Source organism: Vipera berus (assembly GCF_964194415.1).
Source record: "Vipera berus genome assembly, chromosome: 3".
In the NCBI taxonomy this organism is placed as follows: domain Eukaryota; kingdom Metazoa; phylum Chordata; class Lepidosauria; order Squamata; family Viperidae; genus Vipera; species Vipera berus.
Window position 1 is genome coordinate 82685349 of NC_138204.1, and position 18694 is coordinate 82704042.

General features: G+C 36.2%; 1 protein-coding gene across 2 annotated transcripts in view; it reads left to right on the plus strand.

The window, feature by feature from the left end:
• LRRC8B (leucine rich repeat containing 8 VRAC subunit B) overlaps positions 1-17600 on the plus strand; it is a 38707-nt gene extending 21107 nt beyond the window's left edge. For both annotated transcript variants that reach the window (XM_081325231.1, XM_081325232.1), the window contains 3 exons: positions 6636-6738; positions 8128-10287; positions 12151-17600. In XM_081325231.1, coding sequence (XP_081181357.1) covers positions 8152-10287; positions 12151-12423 — 2409 coding nt within the window. In that variant the 5' untranslated portion in view covers positions 6636-6738; positions 8128-8151 and the 3' untranslated portion in view covers positions 12424-17600. The remainder of the gene's footprint in view (positions 1-6635; positions 6739-8127; positions 10288-12150) is intronic.
• The last annotated feature ends 1094 nt before the right edge of the window (positions 17601-18694 follow it).

The window sequence follows — 18694 nt, forward strand, 5'->3', positions numbered from 1 at the left end:
GCACCGGCCCCTAGAGTCGGAAACGACTAGCACGCATGTGCGGGGGAACCTTTACCTTTACCTTTAATGTATTAACTCAAATAAAGTAATGAGGAAAATGCTGCAACCTCTACAAAACAGCACTATAAAAAAATTCTTGAAAGAGCATAGGGAGTTAAAAGGAATATGTCAGCCCTTCAAGGTAGCCGAAACAGGCAACTAAAATCAGGAGTATTAATACTTCCTTTATTGTAAGATTACAGTAACAGAATCTTGCAAGAGAACTAGGGAAAGTGCCTTCCGAGATCCTTTCTCCATTCCCATTCCTCCTTTGGATTCAGGTTTCATTTGTTAGGTCATTGTCTAGACCAGGGGTGGGGAACCTTGGCTCTTTTATGACTTGTGGACTTCAACTCCCAGAATTCCTGAGTCAGCATGGCTGGTTCAGGAATTCTGGGTATTGAAGTCCATAAGTCATAAAAGAGCCAAGGTTGCCTACCCCTGGTCTAGACCATGGGTGTCCAACCTGCATTAAATGAAGAGTGAAATTGTGTTGGGCCACGTGTGTTTGTGTGTGTGTGCACACACACACACACACACACACAAAATAAACTTCCTTTATTTTTTAAATATTTTTACCATAACCTTGAAGGGCTGCATTGCTAGCTATCCACTGGCTGCAGGTTGAACACAACTGGTCTAGGCTGTGGTTCTTATATGAATATGTTTCCTTGATTTAATAAAATTTTGCAATACTGTATAGCATTCATTAATTCATCAATACATTTCTATGCAAATAATTAGTATTTCAAGTTTTTCAGTACATAATGTAAGAATTTCAGCCAAACATTATGGTTTTTATTACTAAAAATGTGTTGATGGACAAGTGTTAAAAAGTATTTAGCAATAGCACTAGCACTTAGACTTATATACCACTTCATGGTGCTTTACAGCCCTGTCTAAGCAGTTTACAGAGTCAGCACATTGCCCTCAACCACCTGGGTCCTCATTTTACCAACTTTGGAAGGATGGAAGGCTGAATCAACTTTGAGCCGGTGAGACTTGAACTGCTGGCAGCCGGCTATCAGCAGAATTAGCCTGCAGTACTGCATTCCGACCACTGCGCTGCCATGGCTCAGTATAGGCTTATTGATTAGTCCTTATCCTATTGAATTCCCCACTAAAAGGCATATAAAATATTAAATAAATTGTAACAAGCTTTACATTCATTTCTTTTTAACTTGTTTACAGCAAATTTCGTAAAAACTGGCAAGCCAAATATTAGACTAAAAATATGTACTGTTTGCATTTACATATTTTGATCTATAAAAGTTACCAGGTTTTGACACCACATTTTGTTCATCTTCAAACGGTAAAACTCAGCAGTTGACACATTCTGCAATTGCATTCAGAGGCTTGTCATCACATACTCTTCTAATCTTGTATGCAGTGAACAGTTCTTGAAGAACTTAAATGTCATCTCTATTAGTGTACTTTGTTTTCCGAAAGTTAAGATTACAAATGCACTTTATGCAAGGCTTCCTCTTGAATTGTTAGGATAGCCATCTTACAAAATCTGTTTTCGGTGACTGACAAGTGATCATGTTCACCACCTTTTTGCTGCCTAACCTATATTCTGTTTTTTCAAATTTGTGAATCTTAGGCAAGGTTGTGTCAGAATCTGTTGTTCTCTCATTATCTACCATAGACAAAACAGAAAAATTATTTGTTACTGTGATAGGCTGTCCCAGTTTTTATTTAAAACTTGTTATCATAGGCTCACAGTGTCCTGTTATATAAATACAATTATGAAGCAATTTGGAATTCATATGTATGCGACTGTGTAGATAAATAGGTATAGTCATATAAAAATAGATGTAGAGATATTTTTTGCCCTTTATATACCGCAGTTTGTAAATAGTAGCCTATTGGCTCCAGTAACTGGTACCTATTAGCGAAATTAGTGTGAATATTACTAAAGGTAAATCTTTGGGAATGGAAAATGACATAAAAGAGGATTTTCAGTGCACATGAAGGCCTGCTTTCTATTAAATTGTCTTGGCATTGTTCTGGAAATTTAAGACTTCCATTACTGTGTAAACAAAGAACAAATCTAATCTTGTTGGCTGTATTTCTGATTTATCTTGCTCGCTGATTATATAGTCAGTTGTTTCTCTTGTGTCTTAGCTCCTTACTACATTATGAAATAGCAGCCTGATGATAACTTTTCAGGTCCTGAAATGCACATATTTCTATGCTTTGTTTTTACAGACACAGGAAGGGGTATCAGAAATTAATGTTTCTGTTTTATTTAACCATATGGGTACTACTCAAAGTGGCAGCATAAAGGCTTAACTAATTTTTCATTTGTATCTTTGAAATACATGCTATTTCTTAACCACGGTGTCGTGTCTTTCCACATTTAGTATTCAGAGTGTCTTCCGAACATAAAAAAATAAAACTAATAATAATTTAAATCAAATATAAAACAATACATAATAAAAGACCAACTGAAAAACAAACTTAGTAATGGAATCATATAGAGTCAGTCAGGTTGGTATTCTGCAACATAGGAGAAATGGCATTCTAGCTAAACAGCCCTGTGAGAAAGAAGCAAACATGTTAGAATTCCATCTCTCCTGGCTATGATGGTGACCCAAAAGTCTGGACTTCCCTCCTCAAAGTGTAATAGGACAACTTGGTGCGTCCAACTCACCGTGGCCAACTTGCTGCGGGATAATTCAACAATTCAATTTTAAGTATTTAAAATAATTTTAAAAATATTTTAATTTTTGTCATTCACATTTCATTTTGTCCCTCCTTTTGCATCCTTTCTTTAATGATTCTAGTCTACCATTTCTTCAATAATAAGACAGGACAAAACAGAATAGAATAGATCCCAGGGTCTTCAAACTTGGCCCTTTTATGACTTGTGGACTTCAACTCCCAGAATTCCTCAGCCAGGCACGTTGGCTGAGAAATTCTGAGAGTTGAAGTCCACAAGTCATAAAAGGGCCAAGTTTGAAGACACCTGGAATAGATCAACAGCTTCTTTCTAATTGGGGAAACTCATCCATGAAGGGGCTAGATAGGGATTTCTAGAAGAGTTTTCAGAGCCTTGGGCAGTCTATTTCTTATATCTTTATTTATTCATACAATTTATAGAACTATACATTATGCAGATAGTACATGAGAAGTAGGAAATAACTGAACATTGCCTAATTTTTATACTAAAGAAAATACATTATTTTAGTGAAGGTAATTTGGATAAAAATTGAATTTATATCGTTTACAATTATTGTTCTACAGCATATATTGAAATTATTTTTCCTAAATATGGCAGTATTAAAACACCTAAGTGAATAATATATTTTTAAGATATTGTTTAAAAAGCTGGCCTGCATTCTATAATAGCAACTGTGTGGTTGCAGTTTTTGTGGATTAATCCCGAAACATGTTGACCCTGATACCAAAGGGAGACTTGATATTAATGTAACTTTTTATATACTTTTAGCTTGAATTAACTGAGACTTACATAAATGCAAATAAAATTACAACCTAAAGATCAACAAAATGAGGAGATAATTATTGAAATTATTTTTAGATGTTCCATGGTCCAATTTTAGAACATAATCACAATTGAATTAGAGAACTTTGAAGTGCTTTTATGCTTTTATAAGCTAAAAAGCTGTTTGGAAGAGTTCTGATCTATTAATTGTATTACATATTAAATTGAATGAAACATGTCTATTCTTTTTTATAACCTTTAGAACTAAACAAAATTGATGGGTTAGCATTTCTTCAACCAAAGTGTTCAGGAACATCTTTTCTTTCGTTATAATTTCATTTTGTTTCTTTTAAGGCCAATATTGAAGCAATATCTGGACTCGGTCAATTGGACTGTGTCCCTTGTTTGTGGCAAATGAGGCTTTAGATACTTTTTCGTCCAATTTCTGTTCTGAACTTTCTGAACTTGTGTCTGCCATAAAAGAGAGACTGTTCAAAGAAGACAAATGGCTTCTTTGACTTACAGTTGTGACCAGAATTTTCATTGTTAAGCAAGGCAGTTGTTGAGTGACTCACACTTGATTTTTACCACCATTCTTTTCCCATGTTTGTTAAGCAAATCGCTCAGTCCTTAAACAAGCCTGGCTTCCCCTGTAGACGTTGCAACGGTTGTAAGTGTGAGGACTGGCTGTGTAGGTTACTTTTTCCAGTGCCTTTATAACTTTGAATGGTCAGTAAATGTACGGTTGTAAGTTGAGGACTATCTGTAATGTACTCTTCACTTCATTTGTCTTCCCAAACAAGCCATTTACTGTAATGTAATCTAGTCTAGCTTGTTTCAGCTATACTTTCAATCCTTTTTTCAGTAGTTTCCCTTCTAAGGACACGTTCCTTGTCAAGTGAAATCATTTTTTAATATTTGGATTTCATTGGGATCACGGTCACATGTGGACAGTCCAATCTAAATTCATTTTGAAGTTCAGACTCATTACCTTCACTGGAATATCCAGGCAAGTCACTTTTTTCATTGCAGCTTGACAGGGTTTGACATACCAAAGCAGTTTTGGTGTTCTAAACCCAGGAATTAAAATCACAAGCGAATTGTGCTTGCCTCTCCCCATTTAACGCATATTGAACTCCTTTTACTCAAAACTAATAAGTGTACCTACCAAAAGGATTTTAACCTTTAGTTTATAGCCTTTGTGCTGTTATGAAAGTAATTGAATGTGTTTAGGGAGAAAGGAAAATTATTTTCTGGGAAGAGCTATATTCTACAACCACATAGTAAGAAAAAATGAAGAATAGCATTTTTGTCGACATAAATTTGTGACACCGGCATGTAGAGTTTTCCTCTGTGTGTTTCTGATAAGCAAGAGATTAATAATTACATTCTCTCAGGATTTTTTTTTCAGTTTAGATGCAGCATTTCAAAAGATGCTATTCACCTAACTTCCTTTCACAGAGCCTGACAGTTCAATCATGGAATATGAAATCAGGGGGGAACTATAGACAATAAGCCTTCTATAGCCATACCCCTTTATCATAGTGTATCCTTAAATCCTAATGTAGAATGTAAAAAATAACCTAGTTAGAAATTGCATGGCACTATAGGTGGGTTAGGACACTGAGCTTGTCGATCAGAAGGTCGGCAGTTTGGTGGATTGAATCCCGAGTGAGCGCCTGTTACTCGTCCCAGCTTCTGCCAACCTAGCAGTTCGAAAGCAGGTAAAAATGCAAGTAGAAAAATAGGGACCACTACGGTGGGAAGGTAACAGCGTTCCGTGTGCCTTTGGCGTCTACTCATGCCGGCCACATGACCACAGAGACGTCCTCGGACAAGAGCTGGCTCTTCTGCTTTGAAACAGAGATGAGCACTGGCCCCTAGAGCCGGAAACGACTAGCATGCATGTGTGGGGGGAACCTTTACCTTTACCTATAGGGGGGAAAGCACCTCTTTCTGTATATCCATACTCTTCAAAGAGCATCTCTCTGCTGACTAGGACTTTTCCTTTGCTAGCCTTCAGAGAGCCTACTAGAAAATCAAATATAATATATTTTTGTGGTACCTATAACTCTCCATGGCTTCTTTCAACCATAAGTTTTAAGATAGATAGACAGACAGACAGAGAGCTGAATCACTCATTTTACCTTCCAATTATATATAATGTACTTATATTTTACCATGCATTCTCTAATGTTGCAGACTAATTTAAAATGTACTTTTAGCAACAGGCCAGCTTATCACACTGACCAGAGTAGAGCTGATATGGATCTAATTGTCTAAGAAATGCTTCCTTTGGAATGTTAGCAGTATTCTTTCCTCATAAATCACAATGAGAGACCTATCTTTTAAACAATGGAGGGATCTCTATCAAACAAAATTTCTGGCTCTATCTGGATGGAGGGCTAAGATTATGAGATGCCAAGTTAACTTGAAACTACTGCACTAGTCAGCATAGAACTTCAAAATGATTTAAGGGACCTTTAGAAATATCTATGAAGGGTGAAACCCTTCTGAAAATGGAGGGCTATTTACCTAGCTTTATACCAGCTTTATGGAACATGTTGCTAATTCTTTACTTGCAACTTACGTCAGGAATAGTGTTTCTGACTGAGTAGTATAACAATCATACCAAAAGTAAGTAGTTAATTATGCCATATGACATTTGCTTGTTATTTCTTCATGTGATAAGTAACTTGCACACTAACACTCTCCTAATGCTTACATCTGAATATAATTTGATGTAAGTGTTATTACCATAATGGCATGCTAACCAGGATGAGATGTTAAGTAGAGGTTTGACATTTCATGAATTTTGGATGAAAATCTTTCTGATTTTCTAAATTTGATTTAACTGGACTTTTTTATACTACATGTATTTTCTGTTTGTAGTTTTATCCCTTGTCTGCATTTTATGAATTGATTGAGCAAACTTATAAAAATTATTTTTAAATTTTGAAACGGATAGTTTTGTTCAATAATAAATCCATATATTATGTAGCTAATTATTAATATAATCCTAGAAACAAAGATTCTCTTTGCAACACGGTATTACCAAAATTCTGATACAACACTGAATGTGGTTATATGTTTTGCAATATAGGCAATGTCAGTTTTAAATCCTTGTCTGTTGTCTGTTGATATTCAGGATGAAGACAGTTGTGAAGATGGCGTGCCTAAGGAGTTTTAAAAGATGCAGACCGCCTGATTGAAAATGGTACTTCTATGTTTTATCCCATTCAATCAGGAAAGTAAGTACAAATTAATATTTCTAACATACACATTGCACATTTATATCAGGAGTCTTTATTTGTTATTATCTAGCAGGTTCAGAAGTCATTATAATCACAGATATCTATACCAACAAGATAGTTTTTGTGCCATGCATGAATAACAAATTCAGTGAAAATCCTCACGCTTAGCAGTGAAATGTTCTCAAGGAAATGGACAACAGTCTCAAGAAACTGCTTCTGTGCCGGTATGCAGATTTGTATCTTAGCAACTTCAAGTTATTTAAGAGATGTTCCCTTTAAACAGAGCAGGAAGGGCTGCTCAAAGTAAGAGACCTATCATTTCATTTAATGTGTAATTTAAAGCAAATAATTCAATGCAGGAATAATGCACTGTGAACACAGTGTTATTTTGCTTGCTCCTTGATTAAAGTAATGTAAATAGTATAAACAAATTATACTTTGTATAATCTGATTTGGCAATTAACCATAGAAATATTATGCACCATTAAAAAAAACCCTGAAATTAAAAAGGAGAAATTCCTGGGAATATGTATGTCAAACAAACAAAACCCCAAGAAAATTTGATTAAATAGATTAAATTGTAAATTTATTTTTACAGTACTGCACAATAAATTGATTTTATTAGTTTAATTGAGAAAAAAAATAAAAGTACATAATTACATTAAAAAGCTAAAAACCAAAAAGAAATACATGTATCTTGTTCGTATGTTGCTACTAATGTTGGCTCTGTAGACCACCAAGTAACTGAGGCATAGGTTTATCCTTCCATTGCTGAAGAATAAGTAACTTAATTGTAAATAGGACAGCAAAAGCCCACTTTCTTTCTTCGTGCAAAATGAGTGTAGTTGAAAGAATATTAATATCTCAGAAAAAGAGCCAATTTAATGTAGTGGTTAAAGCATCATGTTAGAAACCTGGAGACTGAATTCTAGTCCTTCCTTCGGCATAAAACCAGCTGGGTAACTGAGATACTCTCTTTCAGTTTAGCAATGAGGCAAGGGCAAACCACTTCTAAAAATTTTTTTTCCAAGAAAATGCAGTTTTGTCCAGACAGTCTCCAAGAATCAGACATAATTGAATCAAAGGGTGGTGGGGGGAAATGTAGAATACTAAGTTGTACCACAATTGAATTACCGTAATGCTTGCAGTAGCAGGTAGGATTTATCTTTTCGGACAAAAAAATTGACAAATTCATAGAAATGTTTCATTTATGACAAAATTGCAATTAAATATAAATTGCATTTCTCCATGTAGATTATGAAATAATATTTAAAGACTTGTAATATGTTTAAAATGTTGATGCTACTATTTTGTTTAGCGTAATAGAATTTTACTTTCTATCCAGTTAATTTAGCTAAGCATTTTCCTTTATTTTTTCTTTTCCAGTTGCTACTGTGTCATAAGCAAATCATGATTACATTAACTGAACTCAGATGCTTAGCAGATGTCCAGGCATCATTTCACATCTTGAAACCATGGTGGGATGTTTTCTGCTACTATCTTACCATGATAATGCTGCTTGTTTCTGTCCTTGCTGGAGCTCTTCAACTCACTCAGACTAGATTGTTATGTTGTCTTCCTTGCAAGCTTGAATTTGACAATCATTGTGCAGTGCCTTGGCATTTGATTAAAAGCAACGTCAATGAATCCTTCACCTCTGCAACACCAGAAGTTCATCCTCTTCAAATCCAGAATTATCTTCATAGGCAGCAGTATTCTTACATTGATGCTGTGTGTTACGAGAGAGAACTTCATTGGTTTGCCAAATTTTTCCCATACTTAGTGCTTCTCCACACTTTCATTTTTGCCGCTTGCAGTAATTTTTGGCTTTACTATCCCAGCACAAGTTCAAGGCTAGAGCATTTTGTAGCCATACTTCACAAATGTTTCGATTCCCCTTGGACCACACGTGCCCTATCAGAAACAGTTGCTGAACAATCTGTGAGGACTCTGCCATGCTCCAAATCTAAAACATTTCTTCCCTCCCCAAGCAACATGGCAGAGCTGGAGAGCAAGAGGCAATCAATGTCCTACTCACAGACCGGACTAGAAACTGCTGGAAGAGAGAGCACTTCAAATGTTCTCGACCGAAGAGAAGGGGAACAAGCAAAATCAATATTTGAGAAAGTGAAACGATTCAGGGTACATGTTGAGCAGAAAGATGTCATCTATAGAGTGTATCTAAAACAGATTGTGATCAAGGTCGCTGTGTTCATTTTAATAATGATTTATGTTCCATATTATTTAACCTTTATTAACCTAGAAATTGATTGTACAGTTGATATTCAAACCTTCACTGGCTACAAGCGATACCAATGTGTTTATTCCCTGGCTGAAATTTTTAAAGTGCTTGCTTCATTTTATGTTGTCTTGGTGATTTTATATGGCCTGACATGCACTTACAGTTTGTTATGGATGCTGAGAAGTTCACTTAAACAATATTCTTTTGAGGAGCTGAGGGAGCAGAGTAATTACAGTGATATCCCTGATGTAAAAAATGACTTTGCCTTTATTCTTCACCTAGCAGACCAGTACGATCCTCTCTATTCAAAGCGGTTCTCAATATTTCTCTCTGAGGTGAGTGAAAATAAGCTGAAGCAAATTAGTCTCAATAATGAATGGTCTTTAGAGAGACTGAAGAGCAAGCTGGTACGAAATCCTCAAGACAAAATGGAACTTCATCTTTTTATGCTCAGTGGTCTTCCAGATGATGTCTTTGAACTCACCGAGATAGAAGTTCTAACTCTAGAGCTTATTCCTGAGGTTAAACTTCCACCGTCTCTAAACCAGTTATCCAATCTTAAAGAACTAAACATTTATCATTCATCATTAACGGTAGAATATCCAGCACTGCACTTCCTCGAAGATAATCTAAAGATTCTGCGTCTAAAATCTGTTGATACGGGAAAGATTCCACGCTGGGTATTCTATCTTAAAAATTTACAGGAACTGTATTTGACTGGATGTTATGTGCCAGAACCCCAGAATGGCTTCTCTAATGAGGGTTTTCAAGACCTTGTAAATCTGAAAGCAATTCATTTAAAGAACAGCCTTTCCCGCATTCCTCAGGTGGTTACAGACCAATTGCCTTCACTGCAGAAATTATCTATTGACAATGAGGGGAGAAAACTGTTAGTGTTGACCAACTTGAAGAAACTCTTAAACCTGAGAATCTTAGAACTGATCAGCTGTGATTTGGAGCGCATTCCTCATTCTATTTTCAGCCTAAACTATTTGCGTGAAATAGATTTGAAAGAAAACAATCTCCGAACAGTAGAAGAAATTATTAGCTTTCAGCACCTGGAAAATCTTTCTTGCCTGAAGTTGTGGTACAACAAAATATCTTACATCCCTGTGCAGATTGGTACCTTAGCAAACTTGGAACAACTCTATTTAAATCACAATAACATTAAAAAAATCCCACCGCAACTGTTTCTTTGCAAAAAGCTACATCATCTGGATCTGAGTTACAATAAGCTAACCTCCATTCCTGATGAAATCCAATATTTAACAAATTTGCAGTACTTTGATGTGACAAAGAATCATGTAAGTAGAAGCTAATATTTTCTTTAAGTGAATGTGGCAAGTATTTTTCCAGATCCTCCTCATTGTTTCTTCTCATTTATACTGTATCCATCTTTGACTGAACTCTGATCTATGTTAATGGCAAGCAAAATGCAGCTGATATCTCCATTCAGTTTTATTGACATTCTTTTATTTATATGTTTACTTAAGGAGCATAGAACACACAATAAGATCCCTGTAAACAAGAAGTGGTGTGGCGATTCAAACATTGCTAAAAGATCATTTCTAGCCTCCTTCATAGTTGGGCCATGTTGGCTAGAACTGCCGATAGCTGAGATTCAGCAATATATGGAGGACCTTACATCAGCTTGCCTTGATGTAAATAGGATTGTATGAAGAAATGTCACATGGTCCCATCCTTCATAGTTGGTGAGATTTCTGATTTAAAAGTGTGCTTATGGATGTAGAGAAAGAGAAATGACCTTGACAGACATATGCAAGAATTGTTACTTAGGTAAAGATGGCTAAAACATTCTTTAGGTCATGGGAAACACAATACTATTTGGAAATGGCTCAGGCAAACATTCCTCTGATTCATTGAAATATAAGAAGGAAGGACAGCACAATCTGCTTTGCAACATTATCTTATTGTAGCATAGTTCAGTAAAGTCTAGCTCTAGTCTTTGTGTGGAGTTCATTGTTTGGTCTGCCTAGTGACCAGTTTGATGTAGCAGTTAAGCCCCCAGCCTAAATACTGGGAGACCATGAGGTCTAGTCTCACCTTGGGCGTGAAGCCAGCTTGTTGACCTTGGCCAGTCCCTCTCTCAGCCCTATTAAAAAGAAGGCAATGGCCAGTCCACTACAAGAAAAGTGTAGGGACTTGTCTAGGCAGTTCCCAGGAGTCAAGATTGACTTGAAGGCAGCAAACAAACTATCTACCAGAAGTAGGACTGGTAGTTGAAGAACTAATGGTGTTCTCTGTGTTTTATCAAAGGATTCTGTTGTAGAATGCTGTGTCTTCATATCACGTGAAGGTTCCATGGTCTGAACTACTGATCCAAAGCCTACAATCATAGACAAACCGTGTTAGTGATGGTGCATCTCAAGTCATACAAAATTCTGTGCTTGTTTTGAAAATATAAAGGACAGCATTTCTAAATCTTACTGGTATTCATTGGAAGAGATGACGTACAGGTGCAGAAAGGGAAAAAAAACGTTTTTTTAAAAAACGTGGTGCTGCTCTGTCTTGTTTTAGTAAGGGAAACTCATTTCCACTAATTAGATTGGGAAGTAACTTTTTATCTATTTTTAGTGAGTTAGGAATGAAATCTCAGCTCTCTGGTACTTACAAGAAATTCTCTTTCATGAAGAGCTTTTTTTTAAGGAAGTGTTCCAATTCAATCTCAAATCTTAGTAGCCAGTATCTATGCATTTTCTTTTTCTTTTTTTCCTCCTCCTGCCCTTGCAGAAGCCATTTTGTAAAATCAAATTACCTCCTCCTGCCTTCAGTTAGTATTCCCTGGGGAAGGCCATATGAGTAGTGATACTTGCTCATATTTTAGAGTTGTGACTACTGAGTTGTTCATTGCAAGTCTTTGTTTGGCAATAGGCTTTAAAGAGTGAATTAACAGGATCCAATATGTTGGATCTTGAAACATTATCCTGGGATGCTAGTGAATTAACAATTACATGTAATGTTTACTATTGTGGAATTTCTTTAAAAATATATATTTGATTAATATAACTTAAATATACCTTTGAAAGAGGAAGGAAAGTGTGAATACTGTTATAGTTTGAGGGCATTCCTTATACTATGTTTGCATGGTGTATTTTAAGGACTGGTTAACAAATTGAAAACATCTTTTTATTACTTGTTCCTTTTAGATTGAAGAACTTCCTGACGAATTATTCCAGTGCAAAAAACTACAGTACCTTCTTCTGGGACATAACAGCCTAATGCATTTGTCCTCTCGAGTTGGTGAGCTTTCCAACCTTGTTCACCTGGAGCTCAAAGGAAACTATCTGGAGTTACTTCCTGCTGAGCTAGAGGAATGTAATTCTCTGAAACGGAGTTGTCTAATTGTAGAAGAATGCTTGTTAAAAACACTTCCCCTTCGAGTATCAGAGCATATACAGATATGCTTGGACAAAGTTTGAGTTTGAGAAACACGTGCATGTGGACAAAATCATGGTTCAAAGAAGAATATACATGAAAGAAGAGAAATACAGGTCTGCCCATTGACTTCAGTTTCCTAGTAATAAATCAACATTAAAATCCTAAGCAGAAATACAGACCTGGCAAGTATCTGCATGCATTTCATCCAAACCTAAAATTAATGTGCAGAAAATTAAGTGGTTAGTGTAATCAGCAACTTAAGTCACCGAGATTGAATAACGTTATTCAGGTCTAGAAAAGTTTTTTTTTTCTTTTCCTTAAATGGAAGTTCTTAAATAGTTTGTTGTAAGGACCAGCTAATACATTTTTTTCCCTATCTGTTGGTATATATAGAGGGAAGGAGAGGCTATTTGTCAAAGCTCCCCTGTAGAGTATAAAATCTGTTTCAGAACTAAATGTTCACTTCTGTTTGTGAAACATAGGAGCCTTTCCCCACATAGGCATAATGAAATTTCATTGGGATGCTACGAACTATATCCAGATTATTGTATCAAAGCTCATGCGATCCAGACTCCCAATAATTTTTGCTGCTTTAACATTGGGGTTAATTATGTATACTTAAAGGAATACAACTGGACCTGATACAAAGGTAAAATCAAATCTTGGAGAACTATGCAAGTGGTAAAATGTCAACATGTCACTTTTTTTTTACTATATTAATCCATTGCCTGCTTCCATTAAAAGAAAAAAGGTTAGCGCTTTAATTTTGAGCAACAGTAGATATGTAATTTGCAATATAGAGGGCCTTCTTTCTTTTAAAAAACCTGGCTATTTTTTTTTCCTCCCCCATTTTCTGGCCCGCCACACTAAGGATTTTAAAGATGTCCCTCAAGTTATAAGTAATGGTAATCTTAAGCACTTAAGAATATAGAGTGTATGAAAAGTAAAATATTTAATGAAAAGCACATGAATCCACAAAGCTTACGTATTTCTCTCTTGTTCACAACTGTCCTCTGAAAAACTAATACGAGGAACTTTCCTATAACCTCATTCTTTATTTTCATTAAAACCGTAGGAAGATTATTTACACCTGTAAAGCCGAGTCCTAACTAATATTTTCCAACAGAGTTCTACTTTAAAGAACTAGGAGAAATTCTGTGATATCATATTGAGTAGGAAAGGAAAACAGGAGGAAAAATTGATGAAAACTGACCCCTTTAACACAGCGTTTCCCTCCTTGGCAAATTTAAAGGGAATGGACTTCAACTCCCAGAATTCTCAGCAATGGCTATGCTGGTTTTGCAGTTCTGAGAGTTGAAGTCCGTATACCAGGGAATTGCAAAGGTTGGGGAAGTCTGCTTTAACAGAAACCTCTATTAGATTGAAGTTTCTTCTGAGAACGGAAGAGCAATTCCTGTCTACAGAAGAAAACCGGGATTCAGTCTGTGGTTATTTTGAATGCATTTCAGTCTTGTTTGGGCACATCATCTTTGTTCTGGCTGTGGTGCTCTTATGTGTGGGGACTTGGGGGAGGGGGAAATTTTGGCTTCCGTTGTAAAAAAAAAATACAGTAACTTGATCGCATGCTTTCAGAGAAAATGAATCTTCTACTTATGTATGATATAGTTTAATAATCCACTATCTTCATCCTGTGCCCAGTTTTGTGGTTGAGTTGAATGAGATACTGGAAAGGTATGGGGGGGGGGTATGAATTTTTGATTGCTTCTTTAAATGCAGCACACTTGTCCTAATGATGCCATAAATTTGAGTTGTTTATGAAGTGAAAATTTCTCAATGTTCATGTTATGTCCATCTGAAGAATTACATTCCAAAGAACTTTCAGAGGAACACTCAGGGAACACACACATCTGTTGTCATTTCATGGGTTTGATGCAACTCACATCTCCCCAGCTTTTTTTAGTTAAAGGTACAATTTATTATACATGTAGTTTTTTTTTCTCCCAGTGATTTTTGCTAAGGACAGTAAAAGATGATACAAAGTTAAAAAAGCAAAGAAAGAAAAAAGTACAAGAAAATGAAAAAGCAAGAAGCATCCCCCTTTTAACAAAGCCAACTTTCCACCCTCATCACAAGTATATAAACAGTTTCATAAACCCTCTCCTCTTAATTAACAAATATAAAACTCTTCATCCTATAGCCCAACTTAATAGGCAAATCAAATAAATAACATCTTTTTAACCAACGTATCAGCAAAAACTTAAAAAAGAGCTATAAACTATTAACATTAATTAACTTATATAAAGTTCAACTTTTCACATCTCAGCCATTAGTTGTAAGCGAAACCCTACGTAAAAGCATAAAAAGGTCAAATTCCAACACAGTATATATTTCTCCCATTCAAAATGCCAGCAGTTCCAGAGAAAACTACCCCAGATAGCAACATTATTATATGCATGTATAGATGCTAACTGTACTTGTGCAATATCCTGGACCACTTTGGAACAAATCATATCAATCTTTTGGAAGGTAGCAATAGACCTTCACCTCCACCAGTCCTAAGAGTAAGATTTCTTGTTCCAGGGAGCATAGGCAACAAACACTTTCAATGCCACCTGGCCCAAAGACCTACTACACACCTTTCCCTCCATTCATCTCTTCCTGAGACTATTTGAAGCCAGAAAGTAGAACTTAGGCTGGTAGCTCTCATTTGGGCTAACAGATCCTGGCCATCAGTTCTAGTCATCTTGTCAACTTGCCATCCATTAAGCTGTTTGTTGAGATGGACAGCTGTAGAAATTGAATGAATGAATGAACAACGAACAAACAAGGTGCCTGGCATCATCAGAGTGGCTAAGCCAAGGAGGATTCAGTCATCTTCATTGTAGTAGTAGTAGGTTGTAGTAATATAGGAGAAACACCTTGAGAAACAGAGCAAAGGGAATGATCAGAAAGAGAGGGTACAGCCCACAGCTATATAACAGGCAGAGAAAGAGGTTCAGAATGGAACCTTCCCAGTTTTCAGGCTCTAAAGAAAACTGTAGGAGATTTGTACTTTCAGGCTTGCAAGATTTTGTTAAAATAGCCTTACAATAAAATTGAAGTAGCTCATCTGGTCTGTTTCTCATTGATATACCTGGGAAGGCTGACACATTGAGTAAAACTATCTTCCTGACTGATAAAATAACAAAACTATCCAAAGTTATCAAGAAATTCTTGAGGTGGGCTGTTATTAAGACCATCAGTTATCTATAGGTATCTTTCATGAGACTTCTACTAGAACTAATACTTAGAAGCCCTCAGTCATTCCCTGTTCAAACCCTTCCATGGGTTGTCCTCAGAACACCAAATTTGGAAAGGGATGAAATTGGAAATAGTCATAATAGTACAGCCAGGCGGAATTCTAAAATAGAAGTGCTATATGTACCATCAAAATCTACCTAAATAAAACAGGACTTTACAACCGTAGACAACATCCTGGTTGACTTTCAGCATTTATATTTCAGCTGCAAAGCCTTCCTAATATGATTTCCAAGTAAATCGAGGCATACATCAAACTAGTCTGTGAGATTAAAGATAAAAGTCTGCTTCATGGGGGTGGCACACTCCAATAAGCACAGCTAACTCAGCCGCCCTTGATACTAGTGACTCCCTAGCACATAGGGATAGGAAGTAATCCTTACGGAGCACTTCAATGCTTGTGCCTTGGTCAAAGCATCTTTCAGCAGGAAAGTACCAAAAAAATAATACCCAGCAAGAGCTAGGGCCCCCTCCAGATACTCAGATCCTATAACTTAGGTATATACCACTTAACATTACCCTTTGTCTAGTATAGGAATATACATTGGACTTTTCATGAAGGTCCCTCTTTTACTGTGTAGATTGAGCATACTCAGGCACTGACAAAATCTGTAAATTGAAAGGCATTTTAATGCCTCTCCTGTATTCCTGATATTTAAAACTTTGTTACACTGAGCCCTTTTTTGTCTGGCTTGTCAGTCCAGAATTGGAGAAAGGAACTGTCTCCTTCTATAAGAAGCAATTTTAGATAGCTTTTGAACCCTACCACTAGTATAAGTGTGAGGGGAAATACTATACTCGCTTTAACCCACCCTATCTCGTAGAAAAAGGACCAACATGATAATTCCATGTACCATTAAAAAAAGCTTTTGTTTTAAGAAAAGTGATCTTAATACTGGAAGATGATGAATTGTATCTTGAGAACATTTTCTATGGTTATCATGGATCTGATGTTCCCATTTGAAATAAGGCTGTCTTTTCGCATTGTGTTTCACCAAAAATAACTCTGAACATTCTCTCCATCCAGATATTTATCTTCTAATGAAGCTTTCCCCAACATGATGCCTTCTAAATGTTCTGGATTTCCATCTCCTGCCAACTACTATTAGCTGTACGAGTTGGCAAGATAAAAACTCTGAGATCCAGCACATTAGGAGAACAGTGAATTAGAGAAGAGCAAAATCATGTTTTGAAATAAATAGCAGGAACCAATATAAAAAGAGTTCCTTTTGCATTCATAAAGAAATTGTGGTAGACAAGAAAGTTTTTGAAAATAGCATTTCCTGACTTGGTGTTCACATCATGTATTTGACTACAAATCACCAACACTCTTAGCTTAATTGGTACATGCTGAATGATGGGAGTTGTAATCGATCATGTTCAAAACTACAAGCTTTAGAAATTATTTTAACAAAATGGAAATTAACAATACTTCTAAAATGAAACATTTTTTAAAAAGCTATAGGCAAGATATTAGGGATAAATGTATGTAATAAGACTTCAAACAAATTAGCATTTTAATATTTGTTGCAAAATATGGTTTACAAAAGGCAAGGAATTGAAAGGCTGGTAATTCTAGCCTTAACGAATGCCACAGTGTGCCTTCTGGATTTCTTTTGTGCAGTCTGGCCCCATTCCTCCAAAAGCAGAAGTGACCTATAAGTATTTTTAATATCCAGTCTGTTGCATTCCATCATCATATTCTTTATGTATTAGAAGGAAATTCTGCTGAAAGCAAATGAACTACTTGTTTATCCGTCATGACTGTAGGATAAATAAGCTTAAACCATATTTGTAGATAGCACTTATTTTATACTGTACACCATGGTGGTTCAGTAATTGTAATGCTGCTGGGCTGTGGGAAGGCTTTGAATATCATCTTGCATATATTGACAAATTTGTTGAGAATTAAGATTTGAATAAATAATGGAAAATGGATAAACAGCAGTTGTCTATGTTTTAATTTCTCAATTCTATTTTTTTAAAAAGATTGTTAAAGGAGCAGGGGTTGTATACATTTATAGATACAGAACATTTTTTGTTAATTATAAGCACTATCCAGCTTATAACCACTCATAGCTGCAATGTGGAACCACTGGGTCCAAAGATTTTTCATCTTCGCTTCTAGTTGGATAGCACTGTCCCAAACACTTGCATAGGGCAACCTAGGAATCCTTCTAGATTCACCAGTTCCTCATCAAAGACCAGATTGTACTGATTATGCCCATTCCTGGATCAGAAAGTCTTATGTCTATGGAGATTCTCAGTCATCCAGGTCCTGGTTGTCCCAAAGCTGCTTTTTCAAGAGGCACCTGGACTTTGTTTTTCTTTGAAGAGGTTTTGCTTCAGCTCTGACTGGATGGCTGGGAATGGAAGGATTTATATTCCTTGCAGACAGCTGGTCATTTGCATTCTTTTAGAGAGTCCTGGAGGCCACTTGAAAGTTTATCGGTGTCTTAAGTACTGCAAATGGGTGTGGAGCCTTCTTGGAACTACTGAAATGACTGTGCTGTAGACTGAAGATAGATCGTGTAGTATCGCTCCCCCTCTGTTGAGAGAGGGCTGTTCAGTTTTGACATACATGGTCTCTGACCCATCTTTCAAACATTGGGCATTGGGGAAACAAAGCAACCACTTCATAAATGCATGGCACAATATAGGAGAATAAACCCATCAGGACAAGATTCAGCAATCCATTTGCATTTAAAAGACAAAGGCCATTCTTTTGAGTCCACATTTTGGACAGAGAGGACAGCTGATTTGAAAGAGGGGTCAAAGAGGCCATCCATGTCAAAATTGAACATCCCTATTTTAGGTAAGGGGGACAAAACCTACACGTTCGGTAGATAATTGAAACAAAGGGAGTATTCAAAAACTGAAAAGATCCTTACTTAAGACTAGTGCTTCATTTTACTGTATAAGCCAATTATTTATTTCAAGATTTCAGGGTACATCTCTGCTTCTTTCTACTGATATATATTGGTATAACAATATTATTAAAATTATACTGTATTTGTAGCAATTTAATTTGTAAACCTTTGTTTTTGTTCATCT